Genomic DNA, 24825 nt, shown 5'->3' with positions numbered 1-24825 from the left:
GTAGCAGCGTTTCATTTTAACCTCATTTTGGGTTCATTTTTTTCAAAAGATGGTGTTAGAAGTTTTCAGTCACTGTGAATTAAGTCTTATTCTCTGTCATAGGACTAGATCATATACTTCATGGTTTGGCTTTGAGTCAGGTAGATTTCAGTTTAATTATGTTTTTCTTCCACCATTGCACGTTGTACATTGGATATTGTCTCCCTCTCCCTAATCAAAAACAAAGAAATATTGAATTTAATTATTATGCCCATTGTGTGTGTAAATAGTGCAAAAAATAAGTGGAGCACTGAAGTCCTTACAGGCCTATTTTTTTGGACACTATTTCCTCAGAATGGACATAAATATTTTTGAACCAGATTTGCAAAGCACTAGAATGCTGAGAATAAATTGAAGCTAATTTGGATTTGCTGATATTTACTTTTTCAGAGTAGCAGATTTGACCAAACAGCAAAGATCTTATTGTAGGGATGGAATGAAATTTATGCTTTAGAAACAAATATACTTAAACCATTTCATCTAATGAAAGGGGATAAAGTTACACAATGGTTTGTGATATTAACTGCTTTTACCAGGCTTTTGAGCATTTTTCTAATATTGTTAGCTGTTATTGTTATAATATTGGTCTCCAGATCACCATGGAATTGTCGCAGAGCCTTCAGTTTTAGTAACTGCATCTCTTGGTACCTTTATTTTTCAAGTTTCATATTAAAGATTAGTGTAAAGTGTTACTTGTGACAATAGAGGTTTATGAAATCTTATTTAATGAAGTTTGTGTTGCATTTTTTTGTATTGTGAATCTAGGTACATGTATTGGAAAAGAGTTTGCTTTGGAAGATGTAAAAAAAAAGAAATAAACTTTAGTTTGTGCACACTGCTCACCTTGTGGTAATTCAGAGAACTGTAACTGGAGAGGAACACTTGCTCAACAGCCATGTTGGAGTAACATAATCTGCCTGAGCAATACGTCTAACACAGTCTTAATGTGAATTTGATAAGGGAAAAATTGTAATGCTGTCTGTTGGGGTAGTGCAGAATAAGACAAGAAAGAATTGACCGATCTGTCGCATGGCATAATCTAGAATAAAGGAAAGCCTCTTATGTAATCATGTTTTGCTAAACGTGCATCAAAAGAAGTATTTTGATTGTGTAAAACTGAACTGTCAGTAAAATGTTTGAAATTAGCAGGACACTAAATGCTGATTTATTGAATAATGAGGTAAGGTGTTTGTTTTTTGGCAAGCATTTTTACATATTGTTCTTAGCTCTTCTGAATTAAAATTGTTATAGTGTTTAGGTAATACATTTAAGAAGTCTTAGATTAATGTGATACTTAATTATTATATTTTTTGTCCAATAGATTCAATACAGTTGTCGTATTCAAAGGGCTGTTGCCAGGAAGATTATGTTTAAGGCTTCAAAATGCTATGGAATAGGTGGTTTTAATGCTGAATTAGCTGGAATGTGGTTCGTGTGAGCTTGATGGCAACTGATGCTAAGATACTTGCAACCTTGGGGACAAATTTCATGTTGATCAGAGAACTGCTAAAAGACCTGATAACAGATAACCTGAAGTGCAGGGTTTCTATAGTTTATCATTAACTGATCACTTTTTGTAGAAAATGGGCTGTTGAAACTTCATATGTGGAGATGTAATCTGGCTGGTCATAGAAGTGATTGCTTTGTGAGGATAGGGTAAAGCTTATAATGGAAAATCTATGTTCTACCAACTGCCGTAAAGCACCAAGAGAATGCTGACAAGAAATGCACTCAACACAAACTAAAATTGTTTTGCTTCTCTATATTGTTGCAAAATTTGACTTGTACTCCTGGAACTGTTTCTCTGGGTTGACTTCTTGAATTATGGCATGCTGATGCATGGGATCATGAATTTGTCACGGTCCTATTCCTTACTTAGGCTGAAAAGATATAATTTTGATTTCGGAAAGATATGCCAAGTATTTGTTTCTCCCCAGTAAGTGTTTTTTTTTACTGTATCTTTAAGTGGCTTTGGTTAAACTGTTAAGAGTTGTTAAATATATGTCCCATATTTCTGGTACTGTATGATTGTTAAATTTATTTGTATTCTTTTAAGCAGTAGCTGCTGCTGATTTATGTTAATTTCCATTTTTTTTTGTATTGGCTTTTATTGAGAAGATTTATTGTCAACTTCTAGCAGTTCATCTGGCTAGTGTTTTGAAGGATACGGTTAACTCGCTGTTTTGCATGTGAGGCTAATAGCCAATGTAAGTTGACATAATAGGATTTGAAAGATATTACAGTATAGAAATTTGTTTCAAGTCAGACATAAGATAGAACTTCATTGTGGGGACAGTTTTGAATAGCATGTCATACATTTTCAGTTTGGAAAAATAAAGTTTACAAAATAATAGGTTACCTGAAATAAATTCAGTTACTTTTTGTAATTCTTTTTATTCCCCTTTTGGTCTGTGAACCCCAAGGCTTTGCATTAATTATGCACATCTTGAGAAAGCAACTGTCGGACTAGATAAGGTAGTTGAAACACTTTTTAATTTTAAAGCTCAGTTTGCTTGACAATGGGTGCGAGATGTAAGCATTGAAGCATGGCTGAGATATGACATCTTGTCTTCTGCAGATTGCATATTGAAGATGTGACTTGCAAATTTATAGTAAACAAAATTCAGTGAAAATTTGTGTGTGTGTTGGTTTCTTAATCTCGGCCTAATTACCAGGGACATGGTGCGGTTCAAAAGCTTTTCTCTGTTGTGGATAGAGGTCACCACATCATTAACATCGTCAATCTGGTAAAAGCTAATTTCAATAGTGGTTGATGTCATGACAGCCTTTTATTTTTCGAGCCAATCAGACACAAGCAGTAGTGACAGATGGTCCCATAAATGGGAGTAAAAGGGTAAAGCAGCCAGCCAATTCTCTGAGCTGATTTGTTGTTTCCTGTAGCATAGATTCAGTACTGCTTTATTCTTTTGTTTTGCACAAACACTTTCACTGTGCTTTTGGATCTTAACAGAGGAATTGAAATAGTATAAGTCTTCTCCTGGAGATTTCAAGTACGATAAGATCTAAACCCGTCCAATAAGAATGGTTATGGTATGTACTAGGACTTGGTATATTTTAATCTACTTGGGAAACGTACCAAAATGGTTCAGTTTATTGTACATTTTATTAGTGCATTAATGAAAGTCTATTTTTGAGGAAACAAACAAAATTAAGAACCTGTTTAATATCAGGCTTCAGAGTGAGGGGGCCAAGAATACTGTTCAGTGGTTACAATGATTTCAAGGATGTGATTTATGTAAGCACCCGTATAATCACATATTGTATTTCAAAGAGTTTTCAATCGTGACCTCATCAGAGAGGAGGAGGCTTGTGTGCTGTACTATGTAGGATATGTTGAATTGTTGTAACTCGAAACATCAGTGTTGTAGAGAAGGCATGTCTGCTTTTTACATAACGCCCTTTCGGTTTTGATTCACTGAAGACTACAAATTTCTTGCTAATCAAAAATGGAGTGGGGTGGTTTAAAAATGGTAGGTGTTTAAAAGATGTGCTATTTGCCTCAGCATCAGTAACATTTTCTTTGTTTAGTACAGTATTTGAAAGCCTAGAGTCTTTGTTAGTAGAGGAATGTAGTTTAGCTTTTAAAGCATATTTATTTTCAAGATACATGAATATCAAGTCTGTCATGTTCATGAGCATTTATGATGAGGTGAATAGAATAGAATTATTCATTTTTTTTCTCCATTCAACGTGTTCTGTGCGCTTTTTCCGTCAGATACTTGTTTTGATGGGTGTAATATAAATAAGATTAGACTGAACAGCTGAAATGAAAGTGATAGCTAGAAAGAAAAGCCTGTGAAAGGTTGCTAGGGAAACAAGCTAAAGGAAGCTGAACTGAGAGCAGGTGGCAGTCATATGGGAATACCATGAAGCAAAAGTAGAACAGGCACTGTGATTGTCTCTTCCATTCTGTGAGAGTCACAACTTTAATTGTTTCAAAAGGTGTTAATTATATTCCAGACTGGAGGCTAGCTCAGTGAAGCTATTATTAGACATCTGTGCCTTAAGAGTGAATGGCATTTCATTGGATTTTCTTTCTATATGGTTGTACCTATCAAAGTGTAAGAAATTGTATGAGCCAATAAGAGAAAATTGGTCAAATAAAATCTATAACAGTAAATGGCGAGCACTACACTGCTGATGGTTGTTACAGTCATTATTACAATTTTTCACCAGGCTATCACCAGGATTATTTGAACCTGATGAAGATATTAATGTTTAGACCAATTTTAACACTGTGGTGGGTGTGTTTTGCTTTAGCAAAGAGGGAATCATTAATTCTTCAGTTGAAATGAATATGTATGATGCATTCGATGTAGAAATTGGGGAAAGCAAAGATGACCAATCACAACTAAAGCAGGATGAAACTGCGACCTCTTTGTAGAATTAGTTACTTTTATCTTTGTTAAATTTGTATATTAGTTTTTAAGAATGATTTTGCAGTGTCCTGAAAGGAAGATAGGATGTGCATTATAGTGTTAGATTGTGGAGAATTTCAGAAGGCCTAGATTAGAAAGCATGTCAAACAACAGATTTTGTTTGTGTAGAACACCACCCAAAGATAAATGAAATACTAAGCAAAGGTATGCATTGTTTTTTGTCATGTATTTATTCCCCCTTTTAAATACATGGCAAGATTATTTCTATACCTATATAATACTATAATGAAGGGTTTTTTTTGTACAGAATGTTCTTGAATTATTCAAAATCTATCAATTTAATGTTAAATAGCAAGTTTAGTTTTTAAAAATTCAATGCTAATTAATTTCTAGTTAAGTCATCCTAAATAAACAAATAATCCTAAACTCTGGAGAAATATTTTATAGCTCAAAGAGAAAGGTTTTAAAAAATTAAGAACAAGAATTGCTATTAATGTCATTTTTAAAAATTGCTGACTTGGTTCGGTAATCATCAAAATCCAATGGTGGTTTTGTTTTAAAAATACTATTCAAAGCATATTAAGTTTTATTTTAACGTTTTCCCATGAATTACTTTTGTTGCATCGATTTTAAGTTGTCAATCAGCCATAGTTAAGGAAATGTGCTAAATTTGTATGGTTACAAGCAATAATGTGATCATTAAAAATGCAGCTAGGATATTTTGTAAATATATGGCAGAATTAATACTGTTGTGAAAGGAAATTAGAGGAAATGGATTGTGTGGCTAAGCGAGACTGTAATTAATCTTAAGCTACAAACATTAATAATTTATTTCCAATTTGTTGCCAGTTTTTAAGAAAAAATGTAACCTAATAACAATATTATAACTAATATATGTGCAGAGCACAAAATATAATTTCCTTCAGAAACAAGTAAGTTAAACAGCATTAGAGCCCCTTCAGCAACTCAAACCAGTCTTCTTCCTGCAGTTCTAGGTATTGCTCAACTTATTTTATTTGGCAATGAAAAGTAAATTCAACTGGATTCTTAAACTTTATTGCTCCTTTTCCTTAAATCAGTTGTTTTGTGTAGCAATGTAAAGACGAATTTTGCAAATTGATGTGATAATTTTGGAACATATTGTGGATATTAATTGCAATACAGTTGTGAATTCTGATTTTTTTTCAATGTTATGAAACAAATTGTAATTGACTTTTGAATTTTATTTAACTGTGCCTGTGCATGATCCAAAGTTGTTTAGCTTTATTCATTTCAATCTGTTTCCTCTGACGAAATGTATGTTCAATTTGATGCAATTCTTACTGTGACAGATTTACTGTGATAGATCACACCACGTTCCAATTATGAGAACTGATGTTGATGTTGATGGCAGTATCACAACTCTACAAAAAGGCTAAAATTAGAAATACAGATTTGATGTATTTCTGACCTCTGAGAATACTGTCATTGGCTATATTAAATATATGACATTCCTGTTTAATGACCAAAGGTGATTTTGAGCCCCAATTAACTCCTCTTTTGAGATAACTGATGGGGCAGAACATTTATTTCTCAAAATTCTGCAGAAAATTATTGAAATGACATGCAGTTCTACGCATTGTAACCCAAATTTGTGCATCTATTTTCCATATTCCTCCCTAACCTAATGTTCTTTACCCTGGGGAAAAAGGAGCAATTTTAAGTACCACATCTTTGACCAGATCATCCATAGCAACTGTTTTTTTTTATGTTTTTCCTCCCACTATTTTTCCTCTGGAGAACTCTGATAGCTCTTGACTCTAAAAATATATTAGTATTGTGCTTCACGTTGAAATAGAAATTAGTTTATAAAAAGAAAAAATGCTGTATTTCATCATACATTAACTGTTCTTAATTAAGCTAATTTGAGTAGCTAAATTTACACCATAATTTTTCACAAACTGAAAATATGACATGACGTACAACAAATTATAATTAAAGCCATCAGAAGGTTTAGCTTAATTGATATGATAGTTGTGTACTTTTGTTATGAAGAAAATCTTTTTTGTGAATGCTATGCACTAGTATATATTACATGAAAAGAATACCTAGTTAAAATTGAATATAAAAGATTGCATACAAACAGCAGAAAGCTTATTAGTTCATTATTGTAATGTTTTGGAATTTTTATCTGTTTATCCTTTTTTTCAAAAAAAAAGTTGGGAGGAAGAGAATGGAGTATATGGAAATTAAAGTATTATTTCAAGGCAGTTACTAGTAAGCTGAAAAGAGCAAACATTCCAGAGAAGATTTTTTTTCAACCATAAACACTCTTAGAATACATTTTATTCAGTAATTAAAATTGACTTTTTGTAATAAAATTCAGAAGTATTGGAGAGAGCTGTAGATTGGCAGTTCAGTGAGCCGTACCTGCTCCACCGATAATCTGATTAAAAAAACAGTGCTGTGCTTGTGATCAACTAAACAGTGATAGCTTTGCAGTGTGTTCTTCTGATGCCACAGTCTGCAGCTGCACAATGGTAATTGCATCTTGTCTTGAGTTTCATGGAGAAATTATCGAGTTAATTTGAGTGTATGAGAATGGATATTTAAAAGTGAGTCTAAATGAGGACATATTGTAATTTTGGGTGAGATTTTGATGTGCAGCCTGTAAAGGAAACTGCAGGTTATTTTTTGACATTTCAATTACTGCTATAGTCTGTTGTATGACTAAGTCACTTCAATGTATGTATATGTGCAGTAGTCCTATTCAATTGTTGGTACATAAAGCCTTTCATTTACATTTGAAATCTGTTTATTCAAATGAAAAATGTTAGTTACGAATCAAATGGAAGACTGCACTGAACATGAAAGATTTGCCAGTGATGTTCGACAAACATTTGCTGCAAAATTTCTTTCACTTTGTAAAACTAATGAAAAAAAATCAAGCAAAGCGACATGAAGAAGACTACAATGAAAATATTTTACAGGGGCTAGCTTATGATGTCTAACTACTGAGATTTATTATGATCACTGCAGTTTAAGGTAAACTTTTATTGTGACAACGCTTATTTGTTCATCTTTACAGTGATCTTTCATAATGTGTCATTGTTATGTTGTTACACTTATGTACTGCTATGTAATAATCTTAAACTCTGATCTCTAACAAAGCAGTTGCAATTTTAGCCAGCATTTCAAATCCAGACTTCATTAAAGAACAGCAGCTTTTCATTCCTAAAAGTTTGCAAGAAAGCTATTCAGATCAGAAAACTCGATTGGAGTAATTTTAATTCCAGGTGATGTTGTACGGCAGACAACATTGGATCATCTGCCCATAGTACAGCTGGAGGATTTTACTTTCCACAATGGACAGCAGATCCGAGATCACTTGTTTCACACCATCCCCCAAAGTTAAAATTATTCCCAATGATCTAACAGACAAATGGACTATCTTGTATAGAACTGTGAAGGTTTACAGCACATAGTGAGGCACATTCAACCCATCATGTCCATACTTGCTCCATGTTGGAGCAATTCTATGCTTAACCTACTGCCCTCGTCCCATAAACCTATGTCTTCCTCTGTTTCAAATATTTATTCAATTCTTCTGTAAAAGATGCAATGTTCTCATCCTCAACCATTCCCTGTGGCAAAGCACTCCTTGTTCCAACAACCCTCTGAGCAAAGAAATGTTTTCCTAACCACTCTCCTTACTCTCTTAGTGATAGTTTTATGATTGATGGCCTATGGTCAGTGACAGTTTTTGTTTGCTCTTGACATGTGGGCAGTACTGGCAAGGCAGTATTTAATTCCCAACTCTAATTGTCCTGAGGGCATTAAGATTCAACCACATGGTGTGGAACTGGAGACACACGTGGCCCAGACCATGTAGGGGATGGCATGATTTCTCTCCCAAAGGTCATTAGTCAGTACTCCCCGACCAGAGAAAATACTTTTTCCTTGTTCAACCTATCAAAACCCTGCATAATTTTGCATTTAAATTATTTATTTCCTCTTAGTCATCAATGTTGCAGTGATAACAGCATCAGTTCTTCTTTCCCACCTCATGTATTATTCTGGTAAATCTAAGTTGTACAGTCTCAATGCTCCTGATGTTTTTTTTCTATAATGGGATGCTCAAAACTGTATACAATACTCCATCTGTGACTTAACCAAAGTTTTCTATAAACTTAGCATTGTTTGTTTTTGCTTACCCACTATGCCTTTATTTGTAAAACCAAAAAATGCTGTTAACTTTTTAAGGCTTCATCTATCTGCACTCACTCTTGCTAAGAATTATTGCTGGAAATTGCTCCAGGGGTTCCAAAACAGCTGTCATAATAACTTCAGTGGAAGATTGACAGAAACCCCACCCCCCTTATTTTTTTGCATGTATCCATGTTATGGCAGTCGATCAGGAGAATCCCTTAGGAAATTTCCTACACATATATAAATGAGAAAGAAAGGAAAGAGTATATCCTTAATGAAACGCATATATATATATATACACACACACACATATATAATATGTATGTGTGTGCGTGTATATATGCCTTTTCATTGAGGAAATACTCCTTCCTTTCTCACAAAAAGCATAACTCTACACTGATCCATTTGACTAACCTGTCAATATGACTAACTTGGATTTTCCTTAACCCTTTTACAATCCTCTTCACTATTTACATAATCTCTCACTGTTGTGCCAGCAACAAATTTAGGAACTTTTTTCCTTATGCCCAAATTCACACCATCTATAAATACTGTGAGCAAACAACATTGATCTCAACGTATTATTGACCATATAACGCTGCCAACCCTTTTCCAACTTGAGCGACATCCAGTTACCCTATCCATTTGATTCCTGCCCATCAACTAACTTTCTTTTCATGTTGCTACTCTTCTTGTACCATGTGCCTAATTTTTTACTTTAAGAGAAACTCTATTGAACACCTGAGAATCTATATACAACATATATATTTTATCTATCCAATCCTCTTCTTCAAAAACAAAATTCTTAAATTTGCCAAACACAACTTACATTTAACAAATCCATGCTGGTCTTCTTTGATTTCACCCATTCATTTCCACAGGCACAGTACGTTTATCTCAAATTATGGATTTTAAACTGGCAGAATATATAATTGGCTATGATTTAAGCAGTGTGAGATCACACTTAGTTTCTATATTTAATGTTCTCGGGCATATTACTAGAGTGAAATTACAATTCATATCTTTTTAAAAGAGTTGAATCAAAGTTGCATATTCTGTACTGACAGACATGTCTGACTATTGGAAGAATGTTTATTCTGTTGTAATCATGCATGGAATTCTAATACTCACTTTGCATTCTCTTAGATAATCAGCACCATGGAACCTCAGGTGTCAAATGGCCCTACTTCCAACACACCTAATGGTCCATCAAGCAACAGTAGAAATTGTCCATCACCTATGCAGACAGGGGCTCCTACAGATGACAGCAAAACCAACCTCATAGTCAACTATCTTCCCCAAAACATGACACAGGAAGAATTCAGAAGTTTGTTTGGAAGCATCGGTGAAATCGAATCATGCAAACTTGTTCGAGATAAAATAACAGGTTAGTTTGGACTGAAATAGACAATGAAGTGTAAAGGCACAGCAATTCTGTTGAAACAGATCCAAGCACCATTTTCAATTTGTAAAGTTCAATATGATTGGTTGTATAGTTTTGATTTTATTTGCCTGTTTTAAGTTCTAAATGGAAAGGCTTTGAATTTCTTCCAGTCTGCTGCTGTGACTATGGTGGGAGTTATAGTAATGGCATAAATAGCCATTTTTAGCGATTTACATCACTTCACTGAAAATAACCACTGATTTCTCACAAGAAAACCTGTGCCAAAATTACAAGCACAAATATTTAGACAATGGAAGCATATTTAACACTCAATATATAATGTGACGACTGCTATGATGAAAGTGCAAAGATAATGAGATAATTTTCACTTTCAATGGGGGCAGAAAAACGGCAGTAGTACATCAACTGCCCTCTATATACCATTCTAATTTTCTTTTCCATGAAGTCAAAAATGAAAAGGTAAATCGGCTGCCAAGTATAATCAGGCGACTGATTCAGCACTACTGATTTTCAGCTTCCACTAAAGATGAGAATTGCCCCCAATAAGTTTTAGAATTGGTAATTTATATTTAGCATAATTTGGGGGCAGATTTTGTGGAGGCAATGGGCTCTGGTGGCAAGAGACTCACATTGCCTCCTTTGGGGAAGACCCACCAAAATATGAGCCAATTAGGCAATTAACAGGCCATCGGTGGGCCTTTCACAGGATCAAGGACCCTGGAGATGGGAAGCCCCACCCGGTGAGGGCTGCTGGCCAAACAGAAGCTGACAGCTCTTTTGCTCAGCCGCGCCACTGGGGAGGTGATGGCTGCTGCTGGAATGACATCCACCGGAGGTCCAAGATTGCAAAGCGACTCAGGTCAGAGGTTACTGATGGCGGGAGAGGCTTCGGGGGGTTGAGGTCACAGGGAGAAGGGTGTAGGGGGTTCAGCAGCCAGGGCAGGGGAGTGTCTCTCAGTGGAACCCTATCCCTTCCCAATGCTGAGTCCCCTAATTGGGCACTTAGTGCCTTTGAATGAAGGATCCCGCCCCCGGGGAGACCATAAGCAACTTGCACGGGTTTGCTTGTCGTGCTTCCAGCATGGTGAGCCGCCACTGGGTTGATATCTGCTGTGGCGAGATGAGGCCTTAAGTGGGCATTAATTGGCCACTTAAAGGCCTCAATTGGTGGTGGAGTGGGAAGGCCATCCTTGGACCTTCCTGCCATGGAACTAATCGTGATGGAAGCAAAAAAGTTGTCTCCACCATTACCATTCTGCATGATTAAATGCCATTGTTATGACACAGCAGTTAGTAAAGGCTAAGTTGTTTAAATCCCAGAGGGAAACTTGAACAACTGTCATAACCTATATTTTCAATTAGTATGTTTGAGATGCAGCTCTGAATTCAGGAATAAAGCCAACAAGCCTCAAGAGATTTTTTATATAAAACTAAATCAAACATTTATTAAATTACCAACAAATTTAAGCACGTAGACATGTCTACAAATTACTACCATAATAACTTTTAAACAAGTCCTCAAATTAATCACTCCCAGGTAAATCTTCACCAAGGCAACAATAACCCATAGACTTTAATCAGACACCAGGCAAAGCACATTTGACTTTACAAATTCAAAATGATGCCCCTTGCAATTTGGTTCCTTTGCAGACAGTTGTAGGCTTACAGGCTGGTTAGATGTTCAATGCCTCTGACCTGCACACACACAACTCCTGTTTATACCTAGCTTTCCCTTTGAATGTAGATTTTCCACTGTATCCTAGGCTTTTAATTTTATCCCTCTTAACAATAATCCTTTCATTCCACCAATTTTATTAGTAATATAAATACATTGCTTGGTGTCTCCCAGCTAGGTGCAAGATTTTACCCATTCTTTTGAATGGTTTATTCAACAAATGCAAATTGCACTTTACTTTTTACTCCTTGTGTTTTTCCAATTAACATCTCAAACTACTATACATCAAAGCACCCAGACAAGCTGGTTTTAAGCCAATTAAGGCACACACATAGACACAGGCCCTACTGCAATTCCAATTTAAAAGTAATTTCCAATAACGTTATAGACATTAATCCCTTCATGACTGCCATTTGTGCCTCCAAACATGCCACGGAGGCGGAGGCATAAAATACCACCTTTTGTTTCTTTGTAAATTACCCATCATGTACTTCGGTTCCATTCCCACCTACTTTCACAAGGAATGTCAATAAAAAGTCCCCAGTGAAAAATTAGAGAAATCTGCATCCTCCTTTGAGACACAAGGTTCTCATACACCAACATGAGACATTACCACCCAACCAAGAATATTAGAAAACATGCAATGGGAAGTGGTCAGTTGTCCCATCAAACCATGAATCCTGTACATTCCCTTTCATCATGCATTAAATCTACTGAAGAATCACTGCTTAAATATCCTTGATCTCCAAAGGTAATCAAGTAGGACCCCAGAATATTCACTCATCCTTCCGTGTGCACTTCTCTTGCCAACCCTTCATCATTCCCTCCTCCCTACTGGCAGAGGAAACATAAGGTTTACCAACAACTGTTCGTTATCCCTTGCACACTTTGTTGATCCAATACAAATTTAGCTTGGCTTTATGAATCCTGAACCTTTGTATTTTTTCTGATTTGTTAATACTTTCTGGGGGTGAAATTTGGATCCATAGTGCTGCTGGATATGGTGTTATGGAAGCTGAAGACCCTCCGAGTAGGGCGTGCAATGCCTCCAGCTCCTTCTGCCGGGATCCATTTGGCGCCCCATGCTGGGAGGAGACCCGTTCCCTCCAAGTGCCGGAACCTAACCCCCACTGGTGCTGTCATGACATCAAACAGCCGTACAAGCTGATTTGACACTCAATTTACAAACTTGGACCACACAGGTCCATTCAGCATACTCGCTTGTCGCTCACCAAATAATATGTGTTCAGCTGTAAGAGAGGCCCAGCATTAGCATCTTCTAAAGGGCCAGACACTTGCAGGTAAGGTCATTTAGAATAACGTCTGCCAATGCAAAGTCTTTAGAAGTACTGTGAATTGTTTTTTGAGGTGTTGTGGTGAGTTCCTGGATTTGGAGTATTGCCTCATCACAGAGAAGGTGGAGGATTTCGTGACCTGTCTACACAAAGGTTGCAACAGTTATGGGACTGCAGTTGCAGTGCCTCTGAGTCTGCAACCCAACAGGGAGATGCAGCAGAGGCTGCACAGAGGGCAAACTATGGATTCCTCCATGCTCCTTAACAGGGTCAGGAGCCTGCCTGACAGGCCAGCCAATACACCCAGCATCTTGGTGTGCATCCCCATCAACTTTCTCCTGTCGGCAGCCCCATGGAGGACTTCATATGAGTTCCCTGTAGCAGATTTATCTGCAACCTCCCCCTCTGATGAACAGCATACCACCTATGCTTTTGTCCCTGACCTGCTGCAACCCACTAGTGTCCAGTTACTCACCAAGCGCAGATACCAACTCTAAACTTGTCTTTAAAGTAAGTGCAGTGCCAGTACCTGAGTTGTGGCTGTGAGTGTGAGATCAAGTGATTGGGGCCTCTTTAACAGTGCTGTGCTGCTGTTCTAACTCCTCCTGGCTGTGCTGTGGCTAAGAAGGCAACAGTTTTTCACTGTCTGTAAGTAGGAAATCAAAAAGGGGAAGGCTGAGGTGAGGGAAGAGAACAGTGGGTTGGGAATAGAAATCCATGGTCACACCTGCTGCAGCTTGCTCATCATGCCAGATAGCAGGATGACAGTGAGCTCTTTATTTATTTACCAGAAACGATAGCAGTTATGTCACACATTGGACTGGATTTTAGGCCCCCCCACCACCCCCACAAGCCATGGGTGTTTTCGGCAGGGCGGCCCAGCCTGCCTGCCATTTTTTAAAAAATAATTAATGTGCAGTTGAGCTTCTTAACAAGCCAGTTGACCGGAATATTACACTTTCCATGGTTGGTGTGTGGAGGAGTAGGAAGGCAATTGTTTTTTTTTTATTTTTTCATATTTTTTCAATCCAACTGGTTAAAAGACAGGAAGGAAGTGGGGGTACATCCTTCAAGGGGTCCCCTTCACCCCCAGATGTTACACCCCACTTTGTCACTTCCTACCTGGCCACCAAGATTTGCCACTGCCACCCCCGCCCCCCCCCACGGGCCCAGGCCTAGGCTAATGTTCTGAAGGTGCGAGTTCACATCCCACCACGGCAGTTGTGGAATTTAAACTCAATTAATTAGGTATATCTAGAATGGTGACCATGAAACTACCAGTACGTCATAAAAAATCCATTTGGTTCACCAATGTCCTTTAGGGAAGGAAATCTGCTATCCTTATCTGGTCTAGCCTGACTCCAGACCCACAGCAATTGCTCTCTGAAATAGCCTAGCAAGCCACTCTGTTGTAACTGCAATAAAAGGCGAGAAAGAATAAAACCACAGCGACCAAGGCACTAGTTACACAAAGACATAGGCAGGTCAATCAACTCAATCTCCTCCCTAACGCCTGGAGACATGCCAAAATTAGGAAAGCTGTCCCATAGACTAATCAAGAACAGCCTGACAGTCATTTTTACACAATCAGACCTTTTCCAAAATTCCTTCGATTCAGGGAAGGTTCCATTAGATTGGAAAATAGTTAAAGTAACTCCTTTATTCAAGAAGAGAGGGAGATAGAAAGCAGGAAGCTATAGGCCAGTTAGCTTAACATCTGTCAGGGAAAATGTTAGAAACTATTATTAAAGACATTATAGCAAGGTACTTGGAAAAATTCAGGGTAATCAGTCAGAGTCAACATGGTTTTGTGAAAGGGAAATCATGTTTAACCAATTTATTGGAGTCCTTTGAAGAGGTAATATATGCTTTGGATAAAGGGGAACCAGTAGATGCACTGTATTTAGATTTCTAGAAGGCATTTGACAAGGCGCCACTTCAAAGATTATTGCAAAAAATAAACGCTCATGGTATAGGAAAGTGGTGCGCCACAGGGATCAGTGCTGGGGCCTCAACTTTTACAATTTATATAAATGACTTAGATGAGGGGACCGAAAGTATAGTTGCAAAATTTGCTGCTGGCACAAAGATAAGTAGGATAGTGAGGTGTTGAAGCAGACACAAGGAGGCTACAAAGGGATATAAAAGCAAAATACTGCAGATGCTTGAAATCTGAAATAAAAACAGAAAATGCTGGAAAAACTCAGCAGGCCTGGCAGCATCTGTGGAGAGTGAAGAAGGGTCACATGGACTCAAAACGTTAACTCTGTTTCTCTTTACAGAGGGATATAGATAGGTTAAGTGAGTGGGCAAAGAGCTGACAAATGGAGTATAATGTGGGTAAATGGGAAATTGTCCATTTTGGCAGGAAAAATAAAAAAGAAGCATATTATCTAAATGGTGGCAGATTGCAGAGGAATCTAGGTGTCCTAGTGCATGAAATATAAAAGGCTAGTATGCAGGTACAGCAAGTAATTAGGAAAGCTAATAGAATGTTATCATTTATTGTGAGGGGAATTGAATACAAAAATAGGGAGTTTATGCTTCAGTTACACAAGGCATTGGTTAGACCACATCTGGAGTACTGTGTACAGTATTGGCCTCCTTATTTAAGGAAGGATGTAAATGCGTTGGAAGCAGTTCAGAGAAGGTTTACTAAACTAATTCCTGTATTAGGCAGGTTGTCTTTTGAGGAAATGTTAGACAGGCTAGGCTCGTATCTGCTGGAGTTTAGAAGAGTAAGAGGCAACTTGATTGAAACATACAAGATCCTGAGGGGTCTTGACAAGGTCAATGTGGAGAAGATGTTTCCTCTTGTGGGAGAATCTACTATTAGAGACCACTGTTTAAAAGTAAGGGGTCACCCAGCTAGGACAGAAATTAGGAGAATTTTTATCTCTCGGAGGGATTTGTGTCTTTAGAACGCTGCTTCCTCTGCCTTTTGAGGAACTGAGCCCTTGAATATTTTTAAGGCAGGGGTAGCTGGATTCTTGATAAGCAAGGAGGTGAAAGGTTATCGGGGTTAGACAGGATTGTGGAGTTGAAGCTACAATCAGATCAGCCATGATCTTATTGAATGGCAGAGCAGGCTCGAAGGGCTGAGTGGCCTACTTGTGCTCCTAATTCATATGTTCGTCTTAATGGCAAAGGGTGGTTGGTGGGGGGGCATGAGTTGGCATAGGGGCGATAAAGGGCTATGGGGATCAGATGGGGGTATGGGTTGGCATGAAAGGTATGGGGACCATGGGGAGGTGGGTAGAGGGGCATAGGTTGGCATGCGGGATATGAGGTGCTATGGGGTTCACGGAGAAAAAAATCTGAATTTCCGGGCACTTACTCCTAGGTTGGGTTTGTGGTGCTGAGAATTGCCCCAACACTACTCCCAATCCGGGAGCGAAAATTCAGGCCCAGGGATGCGAACAGATTAGTTTAGTCTCAGAGTTGTCAGGGGGGGATGAAGTTAGTAGCTAGGGAACGAAGCTTGGAGTGGGGACCTAAAACAGTGGCTTCAGTCTACCCAATACTTAATTGGAGGGACTTTCTGCTTATCCAGTACTTGATGTCAGATAAGCAGCCTGATGATTTAGCAACAGTGCATAAGTTGAGAGAGGTGGCGGTGAGGTAGAGCTGGGTGTCATCTGCGTTCATGTGAATTGATGTTGCCAAGGGGCAGCTTGTAGATGACAAATAGAAGAGGCCAAAGATAGATCCTTGAGGGACTCCAGAGGTAATAGTGTGGGAGCAGGAAGAAAAATAATTGCAAATGATACCCCAAATACAATTAGGAAGATAAGAATGGAATTTCCTTATATATTTTGACAGACCCCTTGACCAAATGACACCAATTGAGAGCACATTGTAGAGTTGTCAAAGAAGCAGGCTGGAGAGATTATATCCTGTATCCTATTAGAATAGCATCCTTTCGTGCAACAGACTGTACATCAGCAAATGCAGAAGAATTCTTCAAAATAAATTGAGATAGAATTGTACAATTACAAAAGCAACAGGAGGCATGCTTTGTGTGGCATAATGGGACAAAAAAGAAAGGATAAGGAGGGAATTAACCTCAGTAAGAAAAGAAAATATTTGCATTTATATAGAAGGGCATCCCAAAGTACTTTAAAATCAATGGGTTACTTTTGAAATGCTGTCATGGTTATATTAACAAACATAGCAGCCTATTTTTGAAGATCAAGGTTCCACAAATAGAACATTATCAGATAACCTGAGTTTGATGGAGTTGATTGAGAGAAAATTATTGCCAGAAAATCAAAAGAGTAAGATGCAATCAAAGCTATGAGGAGGAAAGCTAAATGCCCTAAATGGTACAGGTGGAGAGAACACCAACAAAGGACAAGAATTATTTAGGAAAAGCTGCCCAACAAAACAGGAGGTGGTGGCATAGTAATGCAGAGACCCAGGGTAATGCTCTGGGAACCTAAGTTCAAATCCCACCACAGCAGATGGTGGAATTTGAATTCAATCAATAAAAAATCTGGAATTAAAAGCCTAATGATGACCATGAAACCATTGTTGATTGTCACAAAAACCCATCTGGTTCACTAATGGCCTTTAGGGAAGGAAATCTGCTGTCCTTACCTGGTCTGGCCTACATGTTACTCCAGACCCACAGAATTGAGGTTGACTCTTAAATGCCCTCTGAATTGGCCTAGCAAGCCACTCAGTTGTATCAAAACTGCTGGCATGTCAATAAAGGTACCCAGACCACGTGGACTGTAGCAATTTAAGAAGGCAGCTCACCACCACCTTCTCAAGGACAGTTAATGCTGGCCTAGCCAGCGACGCCACTCCCCATCAATGAGTCTTGGTCCTGAAGGCCATTTTCATTCCATAATAGGGAAATATTTTTCAATGCTTTGTGAGTATTAAGATTTATTACAAAGATGCAGATTGAGTACTGAAGGATTAAAACTTTTATTGGTATAATAAGAACTCATTTCAGGAACTACAATAATTTCAATAGCACAGCAATAGTCCTGAAATAGAGCAGTGCAAAAAAGCTTTTCATTCCAATATCCTCCAAATATTTTGTCTTTCTAAAACAAGAGTGAAATACACTTGTAAAGACTCAGAACCTCAGAACAGCTCTGGTGAGGGATACTCTTTAAGAGCTTCCCAAAAATCATCAAATAATTGTGCTCATATCATTATATAGAAACATTTTTGGTAATGCTTCATGCGCGATAACCATCCTATGAGGCTGCTCTATGTTTGGAATATCTCCAACAATTGTTCCTCCTCTTGATCAAACATCAATTTACCTTCAGGCGCAAGCCTCTTTTTCTGTGTTTCTTTTGGCAGATATTCCCCTCATTTATCTGTTTATGGTAATCCTCTCCTGTAGTTGCTCTCATAGAATAACATCTCATTGTTCATGAACTCATGTATCATCCTTTTGAACTTTTAAGGTTTGCTGGCTTGTTTAACAGCTTTACATTGAGATTCAGCGAATTAATAAAATAAGAGTAGTGCATTTAACCCACTCTGCCTAGAGTAAATGTTTGATTATTTCATCATGTTCTTCCTTCAGCACCATCTGCTGGTCTCCTCTTTTAGAGAGCATTAATATTTCAGCTCCTCTGGAAGACAAATCAAGCAATCATTCACCATCAATTATCTTTGTAACTCATAATCCTGCTTCTTAGAGATATTTTTGTTCCTTTTTCTAAAGATGCTCATTGACCTCAAATCAACTGTTTTCTTCAGGATAAAAGCAAAATACTGCGGATGCTGAAAATCTGAAATAAAAACAAAATGCTGGAAAACCTCAGCAGGTCTGGCAGTTTCTGTGGAGAGAAACAGTCAACGTTTTGAGTCTGTATGACTCTTCTACAAAGCTAAAGAGAAGTAGAAATGTGATGGATTTTAGACTCTGTAAGAGGTGTTGGCGCAAAATAGAAGGTATGGGGTAGGTGGGAGCTAAGGAGAAATTTGACAAAGGTGTCATGGACACAGGACAAAGGGAATGTTAAATGGACGTGTTAAAGATTGAAGAGAGTGACCCTCTTTAAAAGTAAGATAGCAGAATGTGTTAATAGCAGAACAAGGGTCGGTGCTATATGAAAGCAAAACATAAAAACAAGTGACAGGTGGCCTGGGGTTGGGGGGGTGGGTGGGGGGTGCGGAGAGTGATGTTGGGGAAAAAGGATAAATAAATTAAATTAAAAATAAATAAATAGAAATTTAAAAAATAATTGGATTGAAAAGGGGTAAAGATGGAGAAGAGAGTTCATGGTCTGAAGTTGTTGAACTCAATGTTAAGTTCAGAAGGCTGTGAAGTGCCTAATCGGAAGATGAGGTGCTGTTCCTCTAGTTTGCATTGGGCTTCACTGGAACATTGCAGCAGGCCAAGGACAGATATGCAGGCATGAGGGCAAGATGGTGTGTTGAAATGGCAAGAGACAGGAAGGTCTGGGTCATACTTGCAGTCTGAGCAAAGGTGTTCCACAAAGCAGTCACCCAGTCTCCGTTTAGTCTCCCTGGTGTAGAGGAGACTGCATTGAGAGCAGGGAATACAGTAGACCAAATTGAAGGAGGTGCAAGTGAAGCACTGCTTCACCTGAAAGGAGTGTTTGGGGTCTTGGACGATGAGGAGGGAGGACGTAAAGGGGTAAGGTGTTGTACCTTCTGCGATTGCGTGGGAGGGTGCTGTGGGAAGGGGATGGGGAGCTGAGGATGACGGAGGAGTGGACTAGGGTCCACCCTGGTCCTGGTCCACTCCTCTGCCACTCCCAACTCCTCATCCCCTTCCCACAGCACCCTCCCACGCAATCACAGAAGGTGCAACACCCGCCCCTTCACTTCCTCCCTCCTCACCATCCAAGGCACCAAACACTCCTTTCGGGTGAAGCAGCACTTCATTTGCACCTCCTTCAATTTGGTCCTCTGTATTCGCTGCTCCCAATGCAGTCTCCTCTACACCGGGCAGACTAAACGGAGACTGGGTGACCGCTTTGTGGAACACCTTTGCTCAGCCTGCAAGCATGATCCAGGCCTTCCTGTCACTTGCCATTTCAACACACCATCTTGCCCGCATGTCCATCCTTGGCCTGCTGCAATGTTCCAGTGAAACCCAACGCAAACTGGAGGAACAACATCTCATCTTCTGATTAGGCACTTTATAGCCTTCTGGACTTAACTTTGAGTTCAACAACTTCAGACCATGAACTCTCCTCCACCTTTACCCCCTTTTTAATCCAATTTATATTTATTTATTTCTTTTTTATCCTTTCCCCTCCACAGCACCATCTGTCATTTGTTTTTATGTTTTGTTTTCACAGAGAACTCACCCTTGTTCTGCTATTAACACATTCTGCTATCTTACCTTTGTCACTATCATCACTTTCTTTAGTCTTTAACGCTACCATGAACACTCCCTTTGTCCTCTGCCTATGACATCTTTGTCAAATTTCTCCTGAGCTCCCACCCATCCCTGTCCTTCTATTTTGCTCCACCTGCACCACTCCCTCTTAAACCGTATAAAATCCATCACACTCCTTCTCTTCAGCTCCGAAGAAGAGTCATACGGACTCAAAACGTTAACTCTGTTTCTCTCTCCACAGATGCTGCCAGACCTGCTGAGTTTTTCCAGCATTTTCTGCTTTCTTTGTGAGTGTGCTCCATGTATCCACTGTCTTGGAGAGAGGCAAAGATTTTTTTAAATCCCAAGGTTTGGTAACTTAAAGCCAGAAATCAAGATTCTGCTGGGTTCATGACTACCTTATGCAGTAATTTTTAAAAATATAGATTACAGCAAAACAACAATATGGAATAATCCATATATACCTGTACAGAATCATTGTTTTGATTTGTCCAACATGGACATGCTTCAAACGTAAAAGCGAAATACTACAAATGCTGGAAATCTGAGGTAAAAATAGGTAATGCTGGAAAAACTCAGCAGTTAAGGCAGCATCTGTGAAGAGAGAAATAGTTAATGTTTCAGGTTGATGACCTTTCATCAGAACTGAGAAAATTTAGAGGTGTAATAAGTTTTAAGCAAGTGACTGGTGGGGGGGGGGGGGTGGGGGTGAAAAAACAAACAAACTGGAAGATCCATGATAGGCTGGAAGAAGGGAGCAATTAAATGACAAAATGGTTGGTGAGACGACACCAAAAAGTGTGGTAACACAACAGGTAAAGAAACAAAAGGGTTGTCAAGAGGAGGGATGAATAGCAGAATGATGAACAGCTGCTATTAGAAAGCAAAAAAAGAGAAAAACAAAGAGAATGAAACCAATAGCGGCAATGAAAAAGGAAATAAAATGGGGCAGAGGTTACGGTCTGAAACTGTTGAACTGAAGTTGAGTCCAGAAGGCTGAAAAGTGCCTCATCGAATGATCAGGTGCTGTTCCATGACATTCTTCAGTTTGACAGATCACCAGAAGGTTAGATTTTTCTCATCCCCACCTGGGTGATAATCTGCTAAAATGAATAGTCCACCATTTGTAAAGCCACTCAATCTGTGGTGATTGTTGCTTTAAGGCCAGCCTTATTGAGTAAGTGTCACGTGGTCAGAACAGTCAAACAGCACCAAGCACGGGGAAGCTTATAAGGGCGGAGCTTTCCTAGTCTGAGTGTGTAGTGTAGCCTTGTTAAAGGCCTGCAGTGAATCCAGCAGCTCTGTAAATAAAGTTTGTTGTTCAATGAAAGAAGCCTCTCGGTAGTACATCTCTATATCTGGCGACGAGGATAAATGATCCTGGCACTTCCTCTCGCCCAACAACTATGAGTATCTCGTTTTGATAAGGAAAAAAATATATACTCACCAGGATGCCTTTCTTTGGGAGGATTTGACTCCTCCATGAAGGACTGGACTCAATACATCGAGTACCTCGGGTTTGATTTCCAGGCCAACAAAGTAGGGGAGGAGGCAAAGCGCAAAGCAATTCTCTTGAGCATCTGTCGTAGTCAAACCTACGACCTTATTCATAGTTTCACAGCCCCAAGTGCTCCCAGTTCTAAATCGTTCAGTGAGCTCAGAGGATTTAGTGAAGGGTCATTTTCAGCCCAAACCATCAGCCATTGTGCAAAGACTCAAATATAACATGAGGGTGAGGGCCCCAGGTGAATCAATCGTGACTTATATTGCTAAGTTGAACGAATTGTCAGAGCATTGTGATTTCGGAGCGACCTTGAACGACATGCTATGGGACTGGTTAGTTTGTGGTTTGCGCAGTGACGTCATTCAGCTTCAATTGCTGGCAGAAGTAAATATAAATTTTAAACGAGCAATAGAGACAGTGCTGGCCATGGAAAGTGCTAAAAAAGATTCGCAGGAGCTAGAGCTTGCAAAATGGCGCCATTTACCTGTTAGGGCGGGAACCTGCAGCCAGGCGTGGCGCCAAAATCTCAGAAGCAGCCACGAAGTGGGAATCATTCCCAATCACCCAGAAATCAGAAAAATATACTGGAAGCAATCAGACAGCAATCCTGAAGTTGAAATGTTACCATTGTGGAGGTAACCACACTCCTGAAACATGTAGATTTAAGGAGGCCAAGTGCTATTACTGTCACAAAGGAGGACATTTGATAAAGCAGTGCAGAGCTAAGTCCAGACTGCCAAGATAACCAGCCAGCAAAGATGTTAGAAGTACATAATGTGAAAGAGCCTGAAGTATCTGATTCTGACATTCACTCTCTTTTTAATCTTAAAGCAGTCAAGGCAAACCCTATTACTGTCACACCCCACATAAACAGGAAATCTCTAGTTATGGAGGCGGATACAGGGGCATCAGCCACCGTGATGGGTGAGTGCACATTTCAGTACCTGAGAGAAAGTACCCAACCCTTAAGCCTGGAGGGAACTTCTGTCCAGTTGAAGACTTACACAGGAGAAGCCATAAAAGTAAAAGGCACCGCCATGGTACATGTGAGCTATGGGCAGCAGTCAGCCCAGCTCCCAGTAATAATATTGACTGAGGAAGGACTAAGCCTTCTGGGCCGTGATTGGCTAAAAGAAATCAAGTTAAATTGATCTGAGATTTTTCGCGTGCAGGCAGGAGTACTGCTGGAATTGTTCTTAAAAAAAACAACAGCGTCTTTCGCAACGAATTAGGAAAAATCAAAGGCTTGCAAGCTAAGTTTTATGTTAATCCATATGCAACTCCCTGATTTTTTAAGGCTAGACCGGTACCATATGCCTTAAGAGAAAAAGTGGATGCTTATTGGAGGAACTTGGCATCATATAGCCGGTTCAATTTTCGGAATGTGCAGCACCTATCATCCCCGTACTGAAACCAGATTAGACCATCTGCGTTTGCGGTGATTATAAAGTAACAGATAATCAGCCCGCCAAGTTGGATAAATATCCAATTCCAAGAATTGAAGACTTGTACGCAAAGCTGGCAGGAGGTCAACCCTACACTAAGTTAGATATGAGCCACGCGTACCAGCAATTCAAGTTAGATAACACCTCCCGGAGGTATGTCACAATAAATACACACAAAGGCCTATTCCAGTATATGCGCCTACCTTTTGGCGTGGCCTTGGCACGTGCAATATTTCAAAGGACGATGGAGAGCTTGCTACAGAGATTACCACGGGTTGTAGCATACCTTGACGATGTCCTCGTAACTGGATCGACAGAGGCTGAGCATTTACCAAATTTAGAGGAGGTACTGAAAAGATTTCTGGAAGCTGGAGTCTGTCCAAAAAAGGAGAAATGCACTTTCCAAGCCACCAAGGTTACCTATCTGGGGTACCACATAGATTGCACCCCGTGGAAGAAAAGGTTAAGGCGATAAAGGAGGCGTCTTTCCCCACAAATATCACCGAACTCAAATCATTTTTAGGGGTGGTAAACTGCTACAGGTGATTTTTTTACCCAACTTATCAACTGTTATGGCCCCCTTGCAAATACTGCTGAAGAAACACCATCGTTGGTCCTGGAGGGCTCCACAGGAGGCAGCCTTGAACAGAGTAAAACAATTGCTGCACTCTTCAACCTTGTTAGTGCACTTTGACCCATCTAAAGAATTGATATTGACCTGCGACGCCTCTCCAAATGGCATTGGTGCAGTATTGTCCCATGAAATAGGATACCCTCGCAAAGGCCGAAAAAGATTATTCGCAGATTGAGAAGGAAGGACTGTCAATAGTCTTTGGAGTTAAAAAATTCCACCAGTACTTACATGGCAGGCACTTTACTATCGTCTCCAATCATTAACTGCTTTTGGGCCTTTTCAAAGAAGACAAGGCAATCCTGCCAATAGCCTCGGCAAGAATTCAGTGATGGGTATTAACTCTGTCCGCCTATGAATACACTTTCAGGCACCAATCTGGGATACACATAGTGACCGTGGATGCCCTTAGCCGCCTACCCTCGCAAGAAAGCATCTCATGTACTGCTGTACCCCAAGAAATCGTCCTTGCATTGAATTCTTTAGACACATCACCTGTCTGCACAAAGTAGATCAGGAACCGTATCATTTGAGATCCGCTTCTGTCCAAAGTTAGAGATCAGATACTTTCAGGATGGTTAAATGAGCCAGTCTCTGAGGAAATGAAACAATTTTTTACCCACAAATACGAATTGAGTTATCAGGATGGCATCATACTCTGAGGAGCAAGAGTAGTCGCTCCTGTACCAGGCTGGGAACTGCTCCTAACTGAATTGCACAGCACTCATCCTGGGCATTTCTAAAATGAAAATGCTCACCAGGAGTTATGTGTGGTGGCCTGGTATAGATGCAGATATCGAAAAGTTAGTCAAGTACTGTCAACAGTGCCAACTACAACATAAGTTGCCAGCCGCAGCCCCCCTACACCCTTGGGAATGGCCTGGCTGACCATGGGTACGGA

General features: G+C 39.4%; 1 protein-coding gene across 7 annotated transcripts in view; it reads left to right on the top strand.

The window, feature by feature from the left end:
• The window catches only part of elavl4 (ELAV like neuron-specific RNA binding protein 4), a 116401-nt gene that overhangs the window by 29736 nt on the left and 61840 nt on the right, over window positions 1–24825 (top strand). For 4 of the 7 annotated variants that reach the window (XM_078561152.1, XM_078561148.1, XM_078561149.1 and 1 more), the window contains exon 2: window positions 9774–10014. In XM_078561152.1, the coding sequence (XP_078417278.1) occupies window positions 9774–10014 (241 nt within the window). Of the gene's footprint in view, window positions 1–2926; window positions 3091–9773; window positions 10015–24825 lie in introns of those variants that run through there. The other 3 variants (XM_078561153.1, XM_078561151.1, XM_078561154.1) reach the window with 2 other exon arrangements.

The sequence above is a fragment of the Cetorhinus maximus genome, chromosome 17 (genome assembly GCF_964194155.1).
Source record: "Cetorhinus maximus chromosome 17, sCetMax3.hap1.1, whole genome shotgun sequence".
Lineage (NCBI taxonomy): Eukaryota > Metazoa > Chordata > Chondrichthyes > Lamniformes > Cetorhinidae > Cetorhinus > Cetorhinus maximus.
The sequence above is the reverse complement of the archived record's forward strand: the minus strand, read 5'-3'. Positions and strand labels throughout refer to the sequence as shown.